The sequence below is a fragment of the Polyodon spathula genome, chromosome 10 (genome assembly GCF_017654505.1).
Source record: "Polyodon spathula isolate WHYD16114869_AA chromosome 10, ASM1765450v1, whole genome shotgun sequence".
NCBI classification, from domain to species: Eukaryota; Metazoa; Chordata; class Actinopteri; order Acipenseriformes; family Polyodontidae; genus Polyodon; species Polyodon spathula.
The window spans coordinates 359354-381504 of NC_054543.1; the positions used below are offsets into that span (position 1 = coordinate 359354).

Below are 22151 nucleotides of genomic sequence, written 5' to 3' on the forward strand. Positions count from 1 at the left end.
GAATCCCTACTGCGTTCAGTTTGAGAATTTGTCAGTTTTCTACATGTTAACCATTCCCTAATCCATGTGGATTTATTTGAATGCCTACTGCGTTCAGTTTGAGAATTAATCTTTTAAGCAGGACTTTGTCAAAAGCTTTCTGGAAACCCTAAATAAACCATATCATATGCTTTGCAATTATCCATTGTTGATGTTGCGTCCTCAGGAAAATCAAGCAGATTAGTTAGACACGATCTCCCTTTCCTAAAACCATGTTGTCTGTCTCCCAGGACACTGTTACCATATAGGTAATTTTCCATTTTGGATTTTATCATAGTTTTCATAAGTTTACATATAATAGAAGTCAGGCTTACAAAAATCAACTCGTCTTTGAGTCTAATCAGGCAAATTCATTACAATAAACCACATCAATTCAATTTAAAATTTTTTTTAAAAAAAGTCATTTCAACCAACAAGCCATAGATGCGACTACTGGTACTGTGTCTGGCGTGTGGGTTGAAAAGGTGCTCCATTGCAAAAAGTGTTTTGTAATGTTAACAAAAATACAATAACGTCTACTCAGTCATATTCTCAAAATATTGGTATTGATTTAGGGCTCGTGCAGTCCTGGGCCTATAGTTACAATTAATAAGCATTTTATTAAATAAACAGATTAACAATTGTATTTTCATTTTTAAACTGAATTTGGTGACGGTCCCTTACAGTATCCCGCGTCTTGCGAGTAGTGTCATTTGGCAACACTCCCTTTTTCGCAATCTGATGACGTTTAGTCTGCGCCGGGTTGTGCTCAAGCATTCAGCTGAACTGTAAAACGTTTTGAAAAACTCTTCTCGTTCTAGTAACTTATTATTAACGACGCGTATAAAATGGCCTGTTTGGCAGAAGGATGTACTGATAGTGAATGCGGCGTTAGCGGCCCTACGCGACTAGAAAGCTTTTGCTTTGGTGAGTGTTATTCTTGTGGTTTGATGGCTAGAGGCACACACGTGGTGGCAGTGTGTCCTGGACGAGACAACCAGGCTGAAGCTGTGCTGCAGCCACTCTGAAACAACCCGCACAAAGTGGTTGGTGCAATGACTGGAAATGATATATACAATCTCAATGATTTGCGTTCGTTCAGAATAACAGCCTGTGTTTAAACGAGTATGCTATTGCTATAGTCACTAGTACGCACTCGTCGTGCTTCTTCGCTGTACAATCCACCGAACGCAGTGTACTGTGCATCACAACCCCAACCTGCTTTCAGTGTTCGCACTGGTGTTTATTTAGCTCGTGTGTCTACGAGTGAGTGACTCCAATTTTAACTCGAAGTTTAGCTAGATAAGGATATTTAAGACGATAAGAATACATGCAATAAACGCTGTGCACGTGGATCTAGTCTGATTGATCACCGACGATATTGGCTGTGTAATCGAACAATTGTTTTATATTCATTTCATTTTCCCAGAAATGATTTAACTTTGCCCAGTTTTGAAAGGTGATTACATTGATCCAGAATCCATCAGGACCAAAATTTGGAGATTCCTTTTGCGGATTCGTTATAACCCCCTCAGAACACTTAATAATATTTTGGCATCTCAGAACAGAGTTATTATTTATTAATTTGGCAGAGGCCTTTATCCAAGTCGACTTACAGGGTAACAATGCAAGCTTCATATAATATAGTTTACAGTAAGTGCAAATAATACCACTAAAATACAATAGTCTGCTCTTTAAATAGCTGATGGAAATAATACTAATGAGCAAGCTGTTTCTTTGGAACAGTAATACTGCAAAATGCAATAGATTTTCTAGTTGGGCATTTTATTGGCTGTTCCCTCCACTTGGACTCCCTCATGTCTTGGTATATAGACAGCAGTCACCTCCCCTTTCTTTCAAGAGTTACTGTTCTGGTTACTGCCAGTGCTGGTGCAGCATCAGTGAACCAGTTTGTCAGAATGTGTTTATGCAATCAGCTTGTACCATGGTTCTACACACAGTAGAGACATTGCCTTACCTAGAACATTGCACTGACCCATTCCAATTCCCTGCAGCCACTCCCAGTATGAGAGGTGTGAGGTCTGTGTTTCGGGAACTCGTGGTCTGGCCTTGATTCATAAATGACACTTTTATTTCAACAGGTTGTGAGCTGTCTTCCCAAGTCCCGTTTTACACTTTCCAGGTGGATGAGGAGGAAGATGTAGAACACTGTCTGGAGCTCCGAACAGTATGTTTGTGTTCTGCAGAGAGCCTGCTAGCTCATTTAGACCCCTTAACTGAAGGGTTGTTTGTTGTTCCATTTAGGTTTTCGTGTGTAATCATGTTAGTTAGTATTACCGCTGGTCACATCTCTGCTCTGCTCTGCTCTGCTCTGCAGGTGTGCCTGGGTGACGGGGTGAAGGATGAAAACAATGTGGTGGAGGTAGCAGCTTTGAACCATCAGGGGAAGGAAGTGTCTGTACCAGTCGCCAACCTGCATATCTCCTGCATGCCTATGGTGAGCAGTGTGTCCACCCCTTGAAGTGTGCTGCACATGCAGAATGGCACACACAGATAAGGTCTGCAGTAAAAGACATGGCGTATAAAGTAAACATGATATTAAAGCTAACAAAAGTTAGGGACATTGTGTTTTTTTTTTAAGGCTGTCAAACACACACACACCTATATATAAAATATTTTTTCTAGGTCAGTTTCGGTGACTTTCAATTGAGGGCCCCTGTCACATTCCGGCTGAAGTCTGGCTCCGGACCAGTCTGCATCAGCGGGCTGCATCTGATTGGTAAGACTGTACAGTGTTTCAGATTGTGACTGTTTCAGTGATCTCAGTGGTAAGACTGTACAGTGTTTCAGGTTGTGACTGTTTCAGTGATCTCAGTGGTAAGACTTTACAGTGTTTCAGGTTGTGACTGTTTCAGTGATCTCAGTGGTAAGACTGTACAGTGTTTCAGGTTGTGACTGTTTCAGTGATCTCAGTGGTAAGACTGTACAGTGTTTCAGATTGTGACTGTTTCAGTGATCTCAGTGGTAAGACTGTACAGTGTTTCAGGTTGTGACTGTTTCAGTGATCTCAGTGGTAAGACTTTACAGTGTGTTTCAGGTTGTGACTGTGTTTCAATGATCTCAGTGGTAAGACTGTGTTTCAGTGATCTCAGTGGTAAGACTGTACAGTGTTTCAGGTTGTGACTGTTTCAGTGATCTCAGTGGTAAGACTGTACAGTGTTTCAGGTTGTGACTGTTTCAGTGATCTCAGTGGTAAGTCTTTACAGTGTGTTTCAGGTTGTGACTGTGTTTCAATGTGAGGGAATGAGGCTGTGTTGAACTGATCTGGAAGATGCAGTTAAGGAATCTACTTAATTGATTGTCCTATGTCAGACCATCCGCCATTACAATTTTCCCTTTCCACTCCGATGTCGGACCCTGAAAAAAAAAAGGGCCGCATCTCATAGCCCCCCCCCCCCCCCCCCGGGCACCACAGAGATAACACGGACAGAACAAAGGAGCGAGCTGCTTCTGCATCCAGCGCTCAGAGAATAACACAGACATAACAAAGGAGCGTAGCTGCTTCTGCATCCAGCGCTCCGAGAATATCACAGACAGAACAAAGGAGCGAGCTGCTTCTGCATCCAGCGCTCCGAGAATATCACAGACAGAACAAAGGAGCGAGCTGCTTCTGCATCCAGCGCTCAAAGAATAACACAGACATAACAAAGGAGGTAGCTGCTTCTGCATCCAGCGCTCCGAGAATATCACAGACAGAACAAAGGAGCGAGCTGCTTCTGCATCCAGCGCTCCGAGAATATCACAGACAGAACAAAGGAGCGAGCTGCTTCTGCATCCAGCGCTCCGAGAATATCACAGACAGAACAAAGGAGCGAGCTGCTTCTGCATCCAGCGCTCCGAGAATATCACAGACCTCTGCAGAGCTTTTTGAGATGTTATAGTAATAAAATAATGACTTGGATCGCATTATTGAGGAGTTTGGTGATAAAACGAGTGATCAAGACAGGATTCTGTCCTGTTGTGAGTCAATGCCTTTGAAACCTGTTTTACTCTGAAAAAAAAAAAATTTAAACAGCACATGAAAATAAATTGGACCAGACATGCCTGACAGGCGCAGAATAAATGGACTGCAAAGGGTTAATAATCAGAAGACTGTCAGAGACTTCTCACTGTGTATATATCTAATGCACTTTTTATTGTGCTTTTAGTTAAAATAAATAAATAAATAAATAATTCGCCTCTGAAATGTGTTTAAAAACCTTGTCCTTATTGATTGTGTTTGACTTCTCTGCAGCGGTATAGTGGTATCATGTGAGGGTGTATGCTCATCAAACCCATGTTTATTTGATTTGCAGCCTACAATGATCCTGCTGAATCAGACCTCTCGGATGAAGAGCATGAAGATGATTGTGAAGAGGAGATCGTTCCTATCAAGCCAGCGAAAAAGAAACTGGGGAAAGAATAGCTGACAGACCTGGGGACTCTTCTTGCGGGTACGTCTGTCAGTTCTGGTTCTTGCTCTTTTCTTGCGGGTACGTCTGTCAGTTCTGGTTCTTGCTCTTTTCTTGCGGGTATGTCTGACTAAAAAGTGAAACTTATGTGTCTTCTCTGAGTTTTGTTGTACTATTGTACCCTGGTGCTTTAAAATAGTCAGTGTATTCTGAGGATACAAATCTATATACAATAGTGTCACCAAGAATTGTCCTGTCCTTAGGGAGGTGCTGTCATCTCTGTGATACTTATTTTAGACCAAGCTGGCAACAAAACAATCCCCACCTCATCTCGATCGGCGGCTCCTGCATTAAGAGAAGCGGACTGTCCCTGCACAGTGACTCTGCTTCATTTAGAGAAGCGGACTGTCCCTGCACAGTGACTCTGCTTCATTTAGAGAAGCAGTCTGTCCCTGCACAGTGACTCTGCTTCATTTAGAGAAGCAGTCTGTCCCTGCACAGTGACTCTGCTTCATTTAGAGAAGCGGACTGTCCCTGCACAGTGACTCTGCTTCATTTAGAGAAGCGGTCTGTCCCTGCACAGTGACTCTGCTTCATTTAGAGAAGCGGTCTGTCCCTACACAGTGACTCTGCTTCATTTAGAGAAGCAGGTTGTCCCTGTGCCACAGTGACTCTGCTTCATTTAGAGAAGCGGTCTGTCCAGTGACTCTGCTTCATTTAGAGAAGCAGTCTGTCCCTGTCCAGTGACTCTGCTTCATTTAGAGAAGCGGTCTGTCCCTGCACAGTGACTCTGCTTCATTTAGAGAAGCAGGTTGTCCCTGCACCACAGTGACTCTGCTTCATTTAGAGAAGCGGTCTGTCCAGTGACTCTGCTTCATTTAGAGAAGCAGTCTGTCCCTGCACAGTGACTCTGCTTCATTTAGAGAAGCAGTCTGTCCCTGCACAGTGACTCTGCTTCATTTAGAGAAGCAGGTTGTCCCTGCGCCATAGTGACTCTGCTTCATTTAGAGAAGCGGTCTGTCCCTGCACAGTGACTCTGCTTCATTTAGAGAAGCAGTCTGTCCCTGCACAGTGACTCTGCTTCATTTAGAGAAGCGGGTTGTCCCTGCACCACAGTGACTCTGCTTCATTTAGAGAAGCGGGTTGTCCCTGTGCCACAGTGACTCCGCTTCTTCATAAAATAAATAAGAATGAGCCTTTCGACTGCTGCCAGGCTTGACATGCACTCATTCATCACTGCCGATGCAACTTTACTGATTTCTTCACAGCACTGTGTCCAGACACTAGATCACAAATAAAACCAAGCTGGGTTAAATACAGTACACTTTAATAATGTAGGGGACACAGTTCTGGATTTTTGGTGAGCCATTAGTCCTGTACAGCTAGTTTCTTATTAACCCTAATGAATGGAAACGTGCATTGAAATACATTGAATCACAGTGCCAGACAAGAGCCGTTTTCTGTTTGTCTGTTTTCCAGGAAGACTGCACACCTAATTCTTGTATCCTTTTGTTTTGCAGCTGTCATGGTTCCCGGGTGCCAGACCAGTGGGGGCGCTCCATTCGAACATGTTCTTTTCATGCAGTTCATTGTGTAAATATACGCCATGGTCAACCTTCAAATTTCAACTTTTTATTTTAGTTTTTGTCTGCGTGTGCCGTGCTCTCCACAGTTGAACTGTTGCTGAGCAGAGTGTATTAATGCTGTCCGACTGGGAAAGAGATCGCTGATTGCTAAAAGGCGTCCAGATTGTCTCGTTTTCTTTTTCAATTGTGAAGTCCCCAAGAGCAGGCTTGCATGGTTCCAGCAGTCCTCCGTCTTTTCTCAGTTGTAGACGGCGTCCTATACATCTGAAACTGCAGTCATCACTTCTGAGTGCATCAGTGTGGCTCACGATGATCGGTCGAGACTGCGTAACCTTGACGCCACTGAGTTTTCTATACAATATGTGCATCCTTGTTTCAATTTGAATACGTCAACCTCCTTTCATTTTTTATTTTTATATTCATTTTTATATATATATATATATATATATATATATACACAGACTGTATAAATAAAAACACTTTTTCATTCTAATATTTAAAAGTTTATTTTTCCAAACTTTTTTATATTTTATTTGTTTTCAGCAACTTAACCCTTAGCAGTCCATTTATTCAGCGCCTGTCAGGTCCAATTTATTTTCACACGCGCTGTTTATTTTACACACACTGTTCCAAGTATTTTATTCACAGTAGAACAGGTTTAAAAGGCACTACATATCAGCAGGACACTCAGTACTGCATCTCCAGCCCTGCCCCACCCCGTTTGCTGTATTTATCACATACCTCTTCATAGTCGTGTGTACTGATACATCCTCTCCTGATCACTCGTTTTATCACCAGACTCCTCAATAATGTGATCCAAGTCATTATTTTATTACTATAACATCTCCAAAAGCTCTGCAGAGGTCTGTAATATTCTCTGAGCGCTGGATGCGGAAGCAGCTATCTCTTTTGTTATGGGTCTATGTTATCTCTGTGGGGCAGGGGCTATGGGTATTGCTCAGATCTCCTCCCCCCCTTTTTTTTTTTTTTTTTTTTTGGCTCCTATCATTCTCACTCGGCCATTGAAAGGTATTCAAGGCTTTTTCGAGAGAAAAAATGACTAGAGACCTGTGATGGACGTCTTTTTGATGATGTCCGTCCTGCTCTGACATAGGACCACAAAGGGTTAATCAACAATTATACATTTTGTTTAAAACAAACAAACAAAAAAAATAGTTAAGTCCGTCTATCTTGCAATATATGAATACTGTTTTATTGTAACATTGGACTGCCAAACAGGAACTCCAGTGGGAGAATAGGTCTAGGCCCCAGTGGAGTTCCTGATTTGCAACTGGGCATGGTGTGGGTTTAACTAGAGAAACACCTCAAGGGCAGAAGAGATGAAAACTTTGAACTCCAGGGAAGGAGAACACTTACAAAGGCGTCACTCTTCAAGGCACAGTGAACTTGAGTTAAAATGCAGATCTCAATGTGAAATCCAGCCCCCCAAAACAGTCCTTGTTCAGTCAGCACCCCCACCCCATCTGTTCAGCACCATTAAAACAAAATGAAAAGTAGAATACTGAAGAGTCCCAGGAACCAGGTCTCAGAGCACAGCCAGGTCACAGACCCTTGTTGAAGTAAACGTATCTGACACCCTCCCCAAAGCGCGCTCTGATGGAGTCTCTCAGGCCCGGCTCTAGGTGCGAGACAGCCATGGAGCTGGGGATAAAGAAATACATTCAGAATAAAGTGTGGCGTTAACCTGGAACGGGTAGAATGGCAATAAGGAAATCGCTTGCTGGAGTTAAAGTGATGGGAATTTTCACAGAGAAGTATACATTACATGACAATGGGAATCGTGAACTCTGATAACCGTGAAAACAAATATACAGCCTTACCTGTAAGGAAAGTCGATTAGTTTCTGAGGGTACAGGTTTAAACTGCAGCTGCCTGCTCTATGCTATATAAAGAAATCTGTTGCTTACCATCTCTGTGGGAACAGTGAGCAGGCTGCAGGAACCATGCAGATCAAGCTGTGAATAACGGGGAGAAATGGATGCAATAGCATTAGTATGAAAACGCTCAGGCCAGCAGAACTGAAAGCACCCGGTAACTAGGACTCTACAGGCACAGATAATGTGGATTCTGAGAAATTATTACAGTTCAACAGAACTCTGAACCGTTCAGAATGCATAAAATCCAAGGGAAAAGAAATTAGGTCTCAAGCAGCACACATGTTCATGTGTAATTACTGGGTTCCTGTAACAGTCACATGCATCACATTTTGCATATTGTCAAATTCTTTAAGGTTAAACTATATATAAATAGTATAATAACTTATACTTACAACACCCCCACCATCATCACTTGCAGGGGTCCGTGGAGAAACTTAATTCTCTGTGAAAAGAGGGAATAGCATTCTTACTCTCCAAAGCAGGTAGTGTGTAGCACTAATGGGACTGAACATATCTACAGTGATTTTAATAATGATGTTGACACACAAACTGTACTCTCTGCTCTAACACATTCATTCATATTTCACAAACAACCTCCCTCTGTCTGCTGTACACACTCTGTGTGATTCCACCTGTCACTCATTCTAATGTGCTCCGTTCGGCACACCCCCGCCCTCACTGGAAGTCCCACAGTCTGTGATAAAAGGCTGCTGCTCACTGCACAGCTTCCTCTGGCTCTCTCGGATGAAGCCTGCAACCCACTCCCCCTCATTCCCAGGGCTCTTCATCTGGCTGTAGGACTTAAAAAAAGAAACGACACCTACCTGCATGAATGGGTATTTCTCAATCCTCTGCATTAAAATGGGCAGAACAACTGCAAAGACAAATCGCTTGGCGTTTGAGAACAGCACCAGAAATGTATTCATCCATTTCAAGAGTATTTTAAAAGGCACTGTTCTGTTTTGATTAATGAAGCAATCTCGTTTATATAAATATCCCCCCAAAAAAACCACCAAAGAAACCTACTTTCTTGGTAGGGAGGTGTTTTGGACACAAACTGCTTAAAGATGATTTCACGTTGCTGACCTAAATGAGGCTGCGAATTAGGCACACTGTACATCTCTTGTGTTCCTGCTGGAGACTAGGCACGGGTCACGGATTCTTTGTTAGCAGAATACTCAGCACTGCTCTGCCTGCCTGCTTCAGCTCCTTCAATGATTAATCCTGTTTGATACTCACTCATTCCTGGGGCTGCCATGGTGATCCGAGAGACTACAACCTGTGTGATCCCCTTCACTGCAGCTCTCTAACCAAAACAGAGGAGAAGAAAAGAGAGAAACCATGGGAGCACTGCAAGAACAGCACGGGGGTATAATTACCAGGGCACACTGAACACCAGTACAGGGGTATTAATACCAGGGCACTCTGAACACCAGTACATGGGTATTAATACCAGGGCACACTGAACAACAGTACATGGGTATTAATACCAGGGCACACTGAACAACAGTACAGGGGTATTAATACCAGGGCACACTGAACACCAGTACAGGGGTATTAATACCAGGGCACACTGAACAGCAGTACAGGGGTATTAATACCAGGGCACACTGAACAGCAGTACAGGGGTATTAATACCAGGGCACACTGAACAACAGTACAGGGGTATTAATACCAGGGCACTCTGAACACCAGTACAGGGGTATTAATACCAGAGCACACTGAACACCAGTACAGGGGTATTAATACCAGGGCACTCTGAACACCAGTACAGGGGTATTAATACCAGGGCACACTGAAAACCTGTAAGCACAATCGCACACCTAACCCAAACTTATGTTATTAAATTATGTTATTTTGCCATTAGCATTGAAAGAGTTAACAGCACAACGAGCTCAGGAGACAGGAGTGACACCTGTGCAGATTCACTCTCTTACCCGGGAGTGACACCTGTGCAGATTCACTCTCTTACCCGGGACTGACACCTGTGCAGATTCACTCTCTTACCCGGGACTGACACCTGTGCAGATTCACTCTCTTACCCGGGAGTGACACCTGTGCAGATTCACTCTCTTACCCGGGAGTGACACCTGTGCAGATTCACTCTCTTACCCGGGAGTGACACCTGTGCAGATTCACTCTCTTACCCGGGACTGACACCTGTGCAGATTCACTCTCTTACCCGGGACTGACACCTGTGCAGATTCACTCTCTTACCCGGGAGTGACACCTGTGCAGATTCACTCTCTTACCCGGGAGTGACACCTGTGCAGATTCATTCTCTTACCCGGGACTGACACCTGTGCAGATTCACTCTCTTACCCGGGACTGACACCTGTGCAGATTCACTCTCTTACCCGGGAGTGACACCTGTGCAGATTCACTCTCTTACCCGGGAGTGACACCTGTGCAGATTCACTCTCTTACCCGGGAGTGACACCTGTGCAGATTCACTCTCTTACCCGGGACTGACACCTGTGCAGATTCACTCTCTTACCCGGGAGTGACACCTGTGCAGATTCACTCTCTTACCCGGGACTGACACCTGTGCAGATTCACTCTCTTACCCGGGACTGACACCTGTGCAGATTCACTCTCTTACCCGGGACTGACACCTGTGCAGATTCACTCTCTTACCCGGGAGTGACACCTGTGCAGATTCATTCTCTTACTTACCCGGGAGTAGCCTAACTTGTTGTCGTTTTCATCCACAACCGCGATGCCATTGAGTATCTCTCTGTGTGGAGAGAAGGAGACATGCAGAAGGGCTCAGCACAACCTCCAGATGAGAACTCTGTATCACTGTCTCAAAGGGGAATGTGGAAGGCCTGTCTTAATGTTGTAGTTTTTAAAACCCTGCTGCTGGATTACCTTGTCATTTCTAATAATTTTGTTATTCTGAAATACCTCTATTGAGGAGCGACCTGGATAGTTAACCGAAGGATACTGATGCCCTAAAGCTGCAGGAATCTTATTAACACATTGTGTATATTGCTCACTGCAGTTTAATGTTTTGAAAGTCAAGTTACTAGAGACAGTGTTGCCTCAAAGCCGTGTCTTTAATGATGGCAGCTGTACACATTCTAGATTGTCACACCCTTCACTGGAAGCCCAGAGCAACACTACTTACTGCTGTCGCATCATGGGAATGTTCACACAGTTAGCCGTTGCCACGGCAGCGAATGGAACCCAGCGGGCTACTAAAGGAGGCGCTTTCTGCAGAGACACAAACACAGTATAGATAAGAAGAGTAATGAGATACATCTGCAGTACATTCAACCGCAGGTTAAGCATGCAGTAAAAACCGTGCTGGCTGAAACTACATGTAAATTGGAGTCTTTGAGTGCTGCCCCTGGGTTAAGTGGAGGCCCAGATGGGAGTCACTGTAACTCGGAATGAAACCTATTAGTTGACATCCGTGACCTCTGATAGGCAGAGATTGGGTGTATTTGTGTGCAGTGACAGCCCGCACTGGACTGGATTGGCTTGCCTTGGTGTAAAGGTTCAGCCCCACAGCTGTAGCCAGGGCAGTGGTGGTGGCAGTCACATAAGCCACTCCAATCTGCCTGAGAGAGAGAGAGAGAGCGAGACATAGGGTGGCATTAGTCTACACAGACACAAAGAAAGGAAGATTGTTCATTTGGTAAGAAGAGTCTACTACTCACTTTGGTGTGATGGGCGAGGCTGCGTTTCTATTAGTGTAATTCACCAAGGCATTAAACGACTGGTTGACCCACTGCCAGAACACCACTGCTGGCACCGTTCTAGAGATAGGAGGAGAGAGAGGCAAACCCTCACTGTACCTTACAAAACATGAGAGTCTGCAAACCCTCACTGTACCTTACAAAACATGAGTCTGCAAACCCTCACTGTACCTAACAAAACACAAGAGTCTGCAAACCCTCACTGTACCTAACAAAACACGAGAGTCTGCAAACCCTCACTGTACCTTACAAAACACAAGAGTCTGCAAACCCTCACTGTACCTTACAAAACATGAGAGTCTGCAAACCCTCACTGTACCTTACAAAACATGAGAGTCTGCAAACCCTCACTGTACCTAACAAAACATGAGAGTCTGCAAACCCTCACTGTACCTTACAAAACATGAGAGTCTGCAAACCCTCACTGTACCTTACAAAACATGAGAGTCTGCAAACCCTCACTGTACCTTACAAAACATGAGAGTCTGCAAACCCTCACTGTACCTTACAAAACATGAGTCTGCAAACCCTCACTGTACCTTACAAAACACGAGAGTCTGCAAACCCTCACTGTACCTTACAAAACACGAGTCTGCAAACCCTCACTGTACCTTACAAAACATGAGAGTCTGCAAACCCTCACTGTACCTTACAAAACATGAGAGTCTGCAAACCCTTACTGTACCTTACAAAACATGAGAGTCTGCAAACCCTCACTGTACCTTACAAAACACGAGAGTCTGCAAACCCTCACTGTACCTTACAAAACACGAGAGTCTGCAAACCCTCACTGTACCTTACAAAACAAGAGAGTCTGCAAACCCTCACTGTACCTTACAAAACACGAGAGTCTGCAAACCCTCACTGTACCTTACAAAACACGAGAGTCTGCAAACCCTCACTGTACCTTACAAAACACGAGAGTCTGCAAACCCTCACTGTACCTTACAAAACACGAGAGTCTGCAAACCCTCACTGTACCTTACAAAACACGAGTCTGCAAACCCTCACTGTACCTTACAAAACACGAGAGTCTGCAAACCCTCACTGTACCTTACAAAACACGAGAGTCTGCAAACCCTCACTGTACCTTACAAAACATGAGAGTCTGCAAACCCTCACTGTACCTTACAAAACATGAGTCTGCAAACCCTCACTGTACCTTACAAAACACGAGAGTCTGCAAACCCTCACTGTACCTTACAAAACACGAGAGTCTGCAAACCCTCACTGTACCTTACAAAACATGAGAGTCTGCAAACCCTCACTGTACCTTACAAAACATGAGAGTCTGCAAACCCTCACTGTACCTTACAAAACACGAGAGTCTGCAAACCCTCACTGTACCTTACAAAACATGAGAGTCTGCAAACCCTCACTGTACCTTACAAAACACGAGAGTCTGCAAACCCTCACTGTACCTTACAAAACACGAGAGTCTGCAAACCCTCACTGTACCTTACAAAACACGAGAGTCTGCAAACCCTCACTGTACCTTACAAAACACGAGAGTCTGCAAACCCTCACTGTACCTTACAAAACACGAGAGTCTGCAAACCCTCACTGTACCTGACAAAACATGAGAGTCTGCAAACCCTCAGTGTATCTTCCACAACAAGAGAGTCTGCAAACCCTCACTGTACCTTACAAAACATGAGAGTCTGCAAACCCTCACTGTACCTTACAAAACATGAGAGTCTGCAAACCCTCACTGTACCTTACAAAACATGAGAGTCTGCAAACCCTCACTGTACCTTACAAAACATGAGAGTCTGCAAACCCTCACTGTACCTTACAAAACATGAGAGTCTGCAAACCCTCACTGTACCTTACAAAACATGAGAGTCTGCAAACCCTCACTGTACCTTACAAAACATGAGAGTCTGCAAACCCTCACTGTACCTTACAAAACATGAGAGTCTGCAAACCCTCACTGTACCTTACAAAACACGAGAGTCTGCAAACCCTCACTGTACCTTACAAAACACGAGAGTCTGCAAACCCTCACTGTACCTTACAAAACATGAGAGTCTGCAAACCCTCACTGTACCTTACAAAACATGAGAGTCTGCAAACCCTCACTGTACCTTACAAAACACGAGAGTCTGCAAACCCTCACTGTACCTTACAAAACACGAGAGTCTGCAAACCCTCACTGTACCTTACAAAACAAGAGAGTCTGCAAACCCTCACTGTACCTTACAAAACATGAGAGTCTGCAAACCCTTACTGTACCTTACAAAACATGAGAGTCTGCAAACCCTCACTGTACCTTACAAAACAAGAGAGTCTGCAAACCCTCACTGTACCTAACAAAACATGAGAGTCTGCAAACCCTCACTGTACCTTACAAAACATGAGTCTGCAAACCCTCACTGTACCTTACAAAACATGAGAGTCTGCAAACCCTCACTGTACCTTACAAAACATGAGAGTCTGCAAACCCTCACTGTACCTTACAAAACATGAGTCTGCAAACCCTCACTGTACCTTACAAAACACGAGAGTCTGCAAACCCTCACTGTACCTTACAAAACACGAGAGTCTGCAAACCCTCACTGTACCTTACAAAACACAAGAGTCTGCAAACCCTCACTGTACCTTACAAAACACGAGAGTCTGCAAACCCTCACTGTACCTTACAAAACATGAGTCTGCAAACCCTCACTGTACCTTACAAAACACGAGAGTCTGCAAACCCTCACTGTACCTTACAAAACATGAGTCTGCAAACCCTCACTGTACCTTACAAAACACGAGAGTCTGCAAACCCTCACTGTACCTTACAAAACATGAGAGTCTGCAAACCCTCACTGTACCTTACAAAACACGAGAGTCTGCAAACCCTCACTGTACCTAACAAAACACGAGAGTCTGCAAACCCTCACTGTACCTTACAAAACACGAGAGTCTGCAAACCCTCACTGTACCTTACAAAACATGAGTCTGCAAACCCTCACTGTACCTTACAAAACACGAGAGTCTGCAAACCCTCACTGTACCTTACAAAACATGAGAGTCTGCAAACCCTCACTGTACCTTACAAAACATGAGAGTCTGCAAACCCTCACTGTACCTTACAAAACACGAGAGTCTGCAAACCCTCACTGTACCTTACAAAACATGAGAGTCTGCAAACCCTCACTGTACCTTACAAAACATGAGTCTGCAAACCCTCACTGTACCTTACAAAACACGAGAGTCTGCAAACCCTCACTGTACCTTACAAAACATGAGAGTCTGCAAACCCTCACTGTATCTTACAAAACACGAGAGTCTGAAAACCCTTACTGTACCTAACAAAACACGAGTCTGCAAACCCTCACTGTACCTAACAAAACACGAGGGCTGAGTCTACTGAACCCTACTGTAGCTGACAAAACAGGAGGGTACTCTTCCGTACCCTGGCATGTCTTATTTGTTTCAGACATAGGGTAATATACACAGAAAACGTGCTTGCAAGGAGGGGTACTTCATGATGCTCTGCAATTACTTCCATTACATTTCCAAATTCCAATTCCAATTCCCTTCTAATCAGTTACAACAGTGATCACAATTACAACAAGCAGGATTCTGTTCAAATGAACTCACAGTGGCCACCCATGACTTCAATTAAACTGGCTTCAAATGAAAGCAGTTAAACAGTCAATATGTCTCTAAAATATGAATTCCAATTCCTTCAATAGAACTGGAAAGCAGGAGCTGATTTTAAAGGAACTGACCCGACTCTAATTAGTGTGTCTCTTTGCATTGGGAGATCAATGACACACCCGGGGGACTCACCTGTAGAACTGCAGCATGAAGCCGGTGATGGCCATACCCCCGGGCACCTGGAAGGACATCCTGCCGATGAGATTCATGCGCTCGCCAGTATCCGGGTGGAAGGCCGAATCGAACAGCTTCTTTGCGTAGTGGAGCTGCTCCTCGGTGGTGCCTGGAGGCACACTGCCTGCTCTGAGGGACAGAAACACAGCAGCAGCATCGTGGGGCCCGGTCAGATTCAATCCACCAGAGTTCTCAATTACTAAACTAAACCCTTCACTGAAATGACAATTAGCTTAATGAGCTCTTTTTAATTGTTTTCTGCTCTTAAACAGTTGGGCGAATTTCAGCTTAACTATGAAATGATAGAATTAACTCGAAATCTGTAACTTTTTAGGAGCTGAGAACAATTAAAAAGGCCTCATTAAGCTACTTGTCAGTTCAATGAAGGGTTTAGTTTAATGATTGAGAGCTCAGTTGGAATGAAACCCAGAAGACACAGGGGTCCTTGAGGACCAGGGCAGAGAAGCACTGCTCTAACCTGAGAACTCTTTACTAGACTCCACTGGAAGCAATATTACAAAATAAGGGAGCACAGGGGTGAAGTGTAAGTGCCTTGTGGAAATGTGGTCCTGTCATGGTCAGGTGCCAGTAATGTGAGCAATCAAAGCTCTGCTAAATCTGCTCTGAGCTGCTCACCCTTATTACTGCCGAATGCTCTGCTACTGTCTTTATTTCATGGTTACCCTAGGAAGGGGTTCAGCGCTGAGCAGTTTTAACATCTGGACGCATTGCTGCTGATTTTAATAGAGACACACTCCAAGAAGAGAACTACATACAGTGCAGGACAGAGAGACAGGCAGACAGCGAGAGAAAGAGCAAGAGAGAGAGAGAGAGAGAGAGAGAGACTGTGAGAGACAGTGCACACCTGCAGCTTCCCACAAGCCTCTTGGCCTGGTCGAGCTCTGAATCCGACAGCAGTGCAGTGCGCGGGTCAGTGATGTTGAAGAAGTGTCGGAGACGCCCCATGAAGGTGGACTGGTCCCAGCGCGGGGCGTCAATGTCAAACTTACTCATGTCCATCCTGCCAGTCCTGGTTAGGCAGAGAAAACAGAGAATCTGGCACTGGGATTGGCTAAGGAACAGCCTTAGCCCTCAACAAGTGTGACAGCATCCCCAGGGATGGCAATAAGGCTCCTATTGCAAGGCTGCTTAACCCATTCCAGGTTTTACTATGAGCTTGATCAGCCAATGTGTGGTGTGTGTATGTATGTATATATATATTGATGTGGTGTTTATATATTAATATAATATATATATATATATAATATATACATATATATTATATATAATATATATCATATATATATATAACGTAACAGGCCCTGAATGTAAATGGTCAGACTCAAGCTGTTTTAATTACAAAGAGACGTGTCTAGTTTGAGAAGAATATCTGGATTCGAAGGTAATGTGCTGTGAGCACATGCTGATGTCTGGTTAATTTTCTCCTGTCAGGTTAAACATTAATCCCTGTGCAGTTTCCAATGCAGATAACAACACAGATCAAACTGCAGCATATCCTCAACCGCAACATGAGCAAGGCTCAACTTGTTCCTATTTCAACAAACTATTATTAATAGAACAGGCTTGAGGATAAGCCTTAAAGAAACCACGTTCATCTAAGGGCCAGAAGCCTGTATTTCACGTGCATTTACAGCTGTTTTTATTAAAGGTGAATCTGGGGGTCTTTCTGAAAGCCATTTATAACAATAACCATTTCTTGTGGGTTTCCTGAGCTCATTTTGAGTTGTTTTTAAGTTGTAACGTGGTGCACTCTGTCCTCCTCTGTTCTATCCATTGCGCTTCCCAGCCTCCTCACATCGCATCACGCGTCACAGTCGTGCCTTTCAACAACAGCTCCGATGAAGCCACTGTACCATGAGAGACATGCTGTTACAGAAAGTGGTGATAAGCAAAAGGGCAAACAAAGACACAGGCCTGCAGTGCAGCAGCCAGACATTAACATAGCAAGTACACACGCCCAAAGACAGCAAGACTTCACAAAGCGCTTCACTTATTAGCAGATCAGCAAGAAGCACAGCCTGGGCAATGACAGATGTCCAGGAGACATCTTCATGCTTTATCCCAGGATATTTTGCCAACAGAAGGGCTGACTTTCCATTGCATGTACAGGGTGATTAGAAAGCGAGCTTATCATCTCGACGCACTGTGTCACTGATGAGGTAAACACTGTATATATATATGCATTACCTCTGCTTGCTGTATCCGTGTGTAAAAGAATCTTTGAGATGAACACAGCTACATGCAGTACCGTCTCTAAATAGCGCGGCAGCAAACACTCGACCACCTACAAGAACCTGCTCCTGCAAAACTCGACCACCTACAAGAACCTGCTCCTGCAAAACTCGACCACCTACAAGAACCTGCTCCTGCAAAACTCGACCACCTACAAGAACCTGCTCCTGCAAAACTCGACCACCTACAAGAACCTGCACCTGCAAAACTCGACCACCTACAAGAACCTGCTCCTGCAAAACTCGACCACCTACAAGAACCTGCTCCTGCAAAACTCGACCACTACAAGAACCTCCTCCTGCAAAACTCGACCACCTACAAGAACCTCCTCCTGCAAAACTCGACCACCTACAAGAACCTCCTCCTGCAAAACTCGACCACCTACAAGAACCTGCACCTGCAAAACTCGACCACCTACAAGAACCTGCACCTGCAAAACTGACCACCTTCAAGAACCTGCACCTGCAAAACTTGACCACCTACAAGAACCTGCTCCTGCAAAACTCGACCACCTACAAGAACCTGCACCTGCAAAACTCGACCACCTACAAGAACCTGCTCCTGCAAAACTCGACCACCTACAAGAACCTGCTCCTGCAAAACTCGACCACCTACAAGAACCTGCTCCTGCAAAACTCGACCACCTACAAGAACCTGCTCCTGCAAAACTCGACCACCTACAAGAACCTGCTCCTGCAAAACTCGACCACCTACAAGAACCTGCACCTGCAAAACTCGACCACCTACAAGAACCTGCTCCTGCAAAACTCGACCACCTACAAGAACCTGCTCCTGCAAAACTCGACCACCTACAAGAACCTGCTCCTGCAAAACTCGACCACCTACAAGAACCTGCACCTGCAAAACTCGACCACCTACAAGAACCTGCTCCTGCAAAACTCGACCACCTACAAGAACCTGCACCTGCAAAACTCGACCACCTACAAGAACCTGCTCCTGCAAAACTCGACCACCTACAAGAACCTGCACCTGCAAAACTCGACCACCTACAAGAACCTGACCACCTACAAGAACCTGCACCTCCTGCAAAACTCGACCACCTACAAGAACCTGCTCCTGCAAAACTCTACCACCTACAAGAACCTGCACCTGCAAAACTCGACCACCTACAAGAACCTGCTCCTGCAAAACTCGACCACCTACAAGAACCTGCTCCTGCAAAACTCGACCACCTACAAGAACCTGCACCTGCAAAACTCGACCACCTACAAGAACCTGCTCCTGCAAAACTCGACCACCTACAAGAACCTGCACCTGCAAAACTCGACCACCTACAAGAACCTGCTCCTGCAAAACTCGACCACCTACAAGAACCTGCACCTGCAAAACTCGACCACCTACAAGAACCTGCTCCTGCAAAACTCGACCACCTACAAGAACCTGCTCCTGCAAAACTCGACCACCTACAAGAACCTGCACCTGCAAAACTCGACCACCTACAAGAACCTGCACCTGCAAAACTCGACCACCTACAAGAACCTGCTCCTGCAAAACTCGACCACCTACAAGAACCTGCACCTGCAAAACTCGACCACCTACAAGAACCTGCTCCTGCAAAACTCGACCACCTACAAGAACCTGCTCCTGCAAAACTCGACCACCTACAAGAACCTGCACCTGCAAAACTCGACCACCTACAAGAACCTGCTCCTGCAAAACTCGACCACCTACAAGAACCTGCTCCTGCAAAACTCGACCACCTACAAGAACCTGCACCTGCAAAACTCGACCACCTACAAGAACCTGCTCCTGCAAAACTCGACCACCTACAAGAACCTGCTCCTGCAAAACTCGACCACCTACAAGAACCTGCACCTCCTGCAAAACTCGACCACCTACAAGAACCTGCTCCTGCAAAACTCGACCACCTACAAGAACCTCCTCCTGCAAAACTCGACCACCTACAAGAACCTCCTCCTGCAAAACTCGACCACCTACAAGAACCTGCACCTGCAAAACTCGACCACCTACAAGAACCTGCTCCTGCAAAACTCGACCACCTACAAGAACCTGCACCTGCAAAACTCGACCACCTACAAGAACCTGCTCCTGCAAAACTCGACCACCTACAAGAACCTGCACCTGCAAAACTCGACCACTTACAAGAACCTGCTCCTGCAAAACTCTACCACCTACAAGAACCTGCACCTGCAAAACTCGACCACCTACAAGAACCTGCTCCTGCAAAACTCTACCACCTACAAGAACCTGCACCTGCAAAACTCGACCACCTACAAGAACCTGCTCCTGCAAAACTCTACCACCTACAAGAACCTGCACCTGCAAAACTCGACCACCTACAAGAACCTGCTCCTGCAAAACTCTACCACCTACAAGAACCTGCACCTGCAAAACTCGACCACCTACAAGAACCTGCTCCTGCAAAACTCGACCACCTACAAGAACCTGCTCCTGCAAAACTCGACCACCTACAAGAACCTGCACCTGCAAAACTCGACCACCTACAAGAACCTGCTCCTGCAAAACTCGACCACCTACACGAACCTCCTCCTGCAAAACTCGACCACCTACAAGAACCTGCTCCTGCAAAACTCGACCACCTACAAGAACCTGCTCCTGCAAAACTCGACCACCTACAAGAACCTCCACCTGCAAAACTCGACCACCTACAAGAACCTGCACCTGCAAAACTCGACCACCTACAAGAACCTGCACCTGCAAAACTCGACCACCTACAAGAACCTGCTCCTGCAAAACTCGACCACCTACAAGAACCTGCTCCTGCAAAACTCGACCACCTACAAGAACCTGCACCTGCAAAACTCGACCACTTACAAGAACCTGCTCCTGCAAAACTCGACCACCTACAAGAACCTCCCCCTGCAAAACTCGACCACCTACAAGAACCTGCACCTGCAAAACTCGACCACCTACAAGAACCTCCACCTGCAAAACTCGACCACCTACAAGAACCTGCACCTGCAAAACTCGACCACCTACAAGAACCTGCACCTGCAAAACTCGACCACCTACAAGAACCTGCACCTGCAAAACTCGACCACCTACAAGAACCTGCACCTGCAAAACTCGACCACCTACAAGAACCTGCTCCTGCAAAACTCGACCACCTACAAGAACCTGCACCTGCAAAACTCGACCACCTACAAGAACCTGCACCTGCAAAACTCGACCACCTACAAGAACCTCCACCTGCAAAACTCGACCACCTACAAGAACCTGCACCTGCAAAACTCGACCACCTACAAGAACCTGCACCTGCAAAACTCGACCACCTACAAGAACCTGCACCTGCAAAACTCGACCACCTACAAGAACCTGCACCTGCAAAACTCGACCACCTACAAGAACCTGCACCTGCAAAACTCGACCACCTACAAGAACCTGCACCTGCAAAACTCGACCACCTACAAGAACCTGCACCTGCAAAACTCGACCACCTACAAGAACCTGCACCTGCAAAACTCGACCACCTACAAGAACCTGCACCTGCAAAACTCGACCACCTACAAGAACCTGCACCTGCAAAACTCGACCACCTACAAGAACCTGCACCTGCAAAACTCGACCACCTACAAGAACCTGCACCTGCAAAACTCGACCACCTACAAGAACCTGCACCTGCAAAACTCGACCACCTACAAGAACCTGCACCTGCAAAACTCGACCACCTACAAGAACCTGCTCCTGCAAAACTCGACCACCTACAAGAACCTGCTCCTGCAAAACTCGACCACCTACAAGAACCTGCACCTGCAAAACTCGACCACCTACAAGAACCTGCTCCTGCAAAACTCGACCACCTACAAGAACCTGCACCTGCAAAACTCGACCACCTACAAGAACCTGCTCCTGCAAAACTCGACCACCTACAAGAACCTGCACCTGCAAAACTCGACCACCTACAAGAACCTGCACCTGCCCCCCCGACCACCTACTTCTCCCCTGCCCTGCTCCCCCCCCCCCCCCCCCCCCCCCCCCCCCCTTTGGGGGGCCTCTCCAAGAGAGTTAGACCAAAGTTCTCAAAGTGACACGAGTTCTGTAAAACTTTTTTTTTTGTAATCCTCCTCCTCAGTCAGGACTCGGCACCTCAATTTTCATTATTGCGTTTCGTTTTTATTAAACTCTTCTATGCAGCCTTAAGTAATTACAATAACGTATAAACAACATACCGTGCTGTACCCCTCTGATTAGAACTGCTATCGCTTTCTCTGTGTCTGTAGGGAAAGGAAATACTGCCAGTTACAAAGTATATCAAGTTCACTTCCCACGTGACACTCACCTGACCAATGGAAAGCAAGGGGCAGCTCCCCAAATTTGCATCGTAGCCCCGGCCCTCGCTGTATGACGCGAGGGAGCTGCCAGCAATAAGGAAGTGCGTTTGGGTGCGTTCACGGAGATGGTTCTGCAGAGAGTCTGCGCAGAGTGATCCCCTTGAACGCACACTTCATCTTT

General features: G+C 45.5%; 2 protein-coding genes across 3 annotated transcripts; one reads left to right on the plus strand and one right to left on the minus strand.

The window, feature by feature from the left end:
• The first annotated feature begins 765 nt into the window (after positions 1–765).
• Positions 766–6421, plus strand: npm3 (nucleophosmin/nucleoplasmin, 3). The gene is made up of 6 exons (XM_041260418.1): positions 766–945; positions 2121–2206; positions 2357–2476; positions 2665–2758; positions 4335–4472; positions 5951–6421. Exons 1-5 carry the CDS (start codon positions 867–869, stop codon positions 4442–4444), a joined length of 489 nt encoding a protein of 162 aa, XP_041116352.1. The 5' UTR covers positions 766–866; the 3' UTR covers positions 4445–4472; positions 5951–6421.
• Positions 6422–7207: 786 nt separating this feature from the next.
• LOC121322018 (sideroflexin-2-like) lies at positions 7208–21967 on the minus strand. Of its 2 annotated transcripts, XM_041261449.1 has the most exons (13): positions 21869–21942; positions 17155–17311; positions 16309–16473; positions 15402–15572; positions 11580–11678; positions 11405–11480; positions 11045–11130; positions 10591–10651; positions 9154–9220; positions 8739–8788; positions 8307–8356; positions 7945–7992; positions 7208–7678 (listed from the first exon to the last, which is right to left on the minus strand). In XM_041261449.1, the coding sequence occupies exons 3-13, from the start codon at positions 16461–16463 to the stop codon at positions 7579–7581; spliced, it is 963 nt and encodes a 320-aa protein (XP_041117383.1). In that variant the 5' UTR covers positions 16464–16473; positions 17155–17311; positions 21869–21942; the 3' UTR covers positions 7208–7578. The 2 variants fall into 2 exon arrangements, with proteins under 2 accessions (XP_041117383.1, XP_041117384.1); XM_041261450.1 differs by lacking the exon at positions 17155–17311 and having other exon boundaries at positions 21869–21967.
• Between the last annotated feature and the right edge of the window lie 184 nt (positions 21968–22151).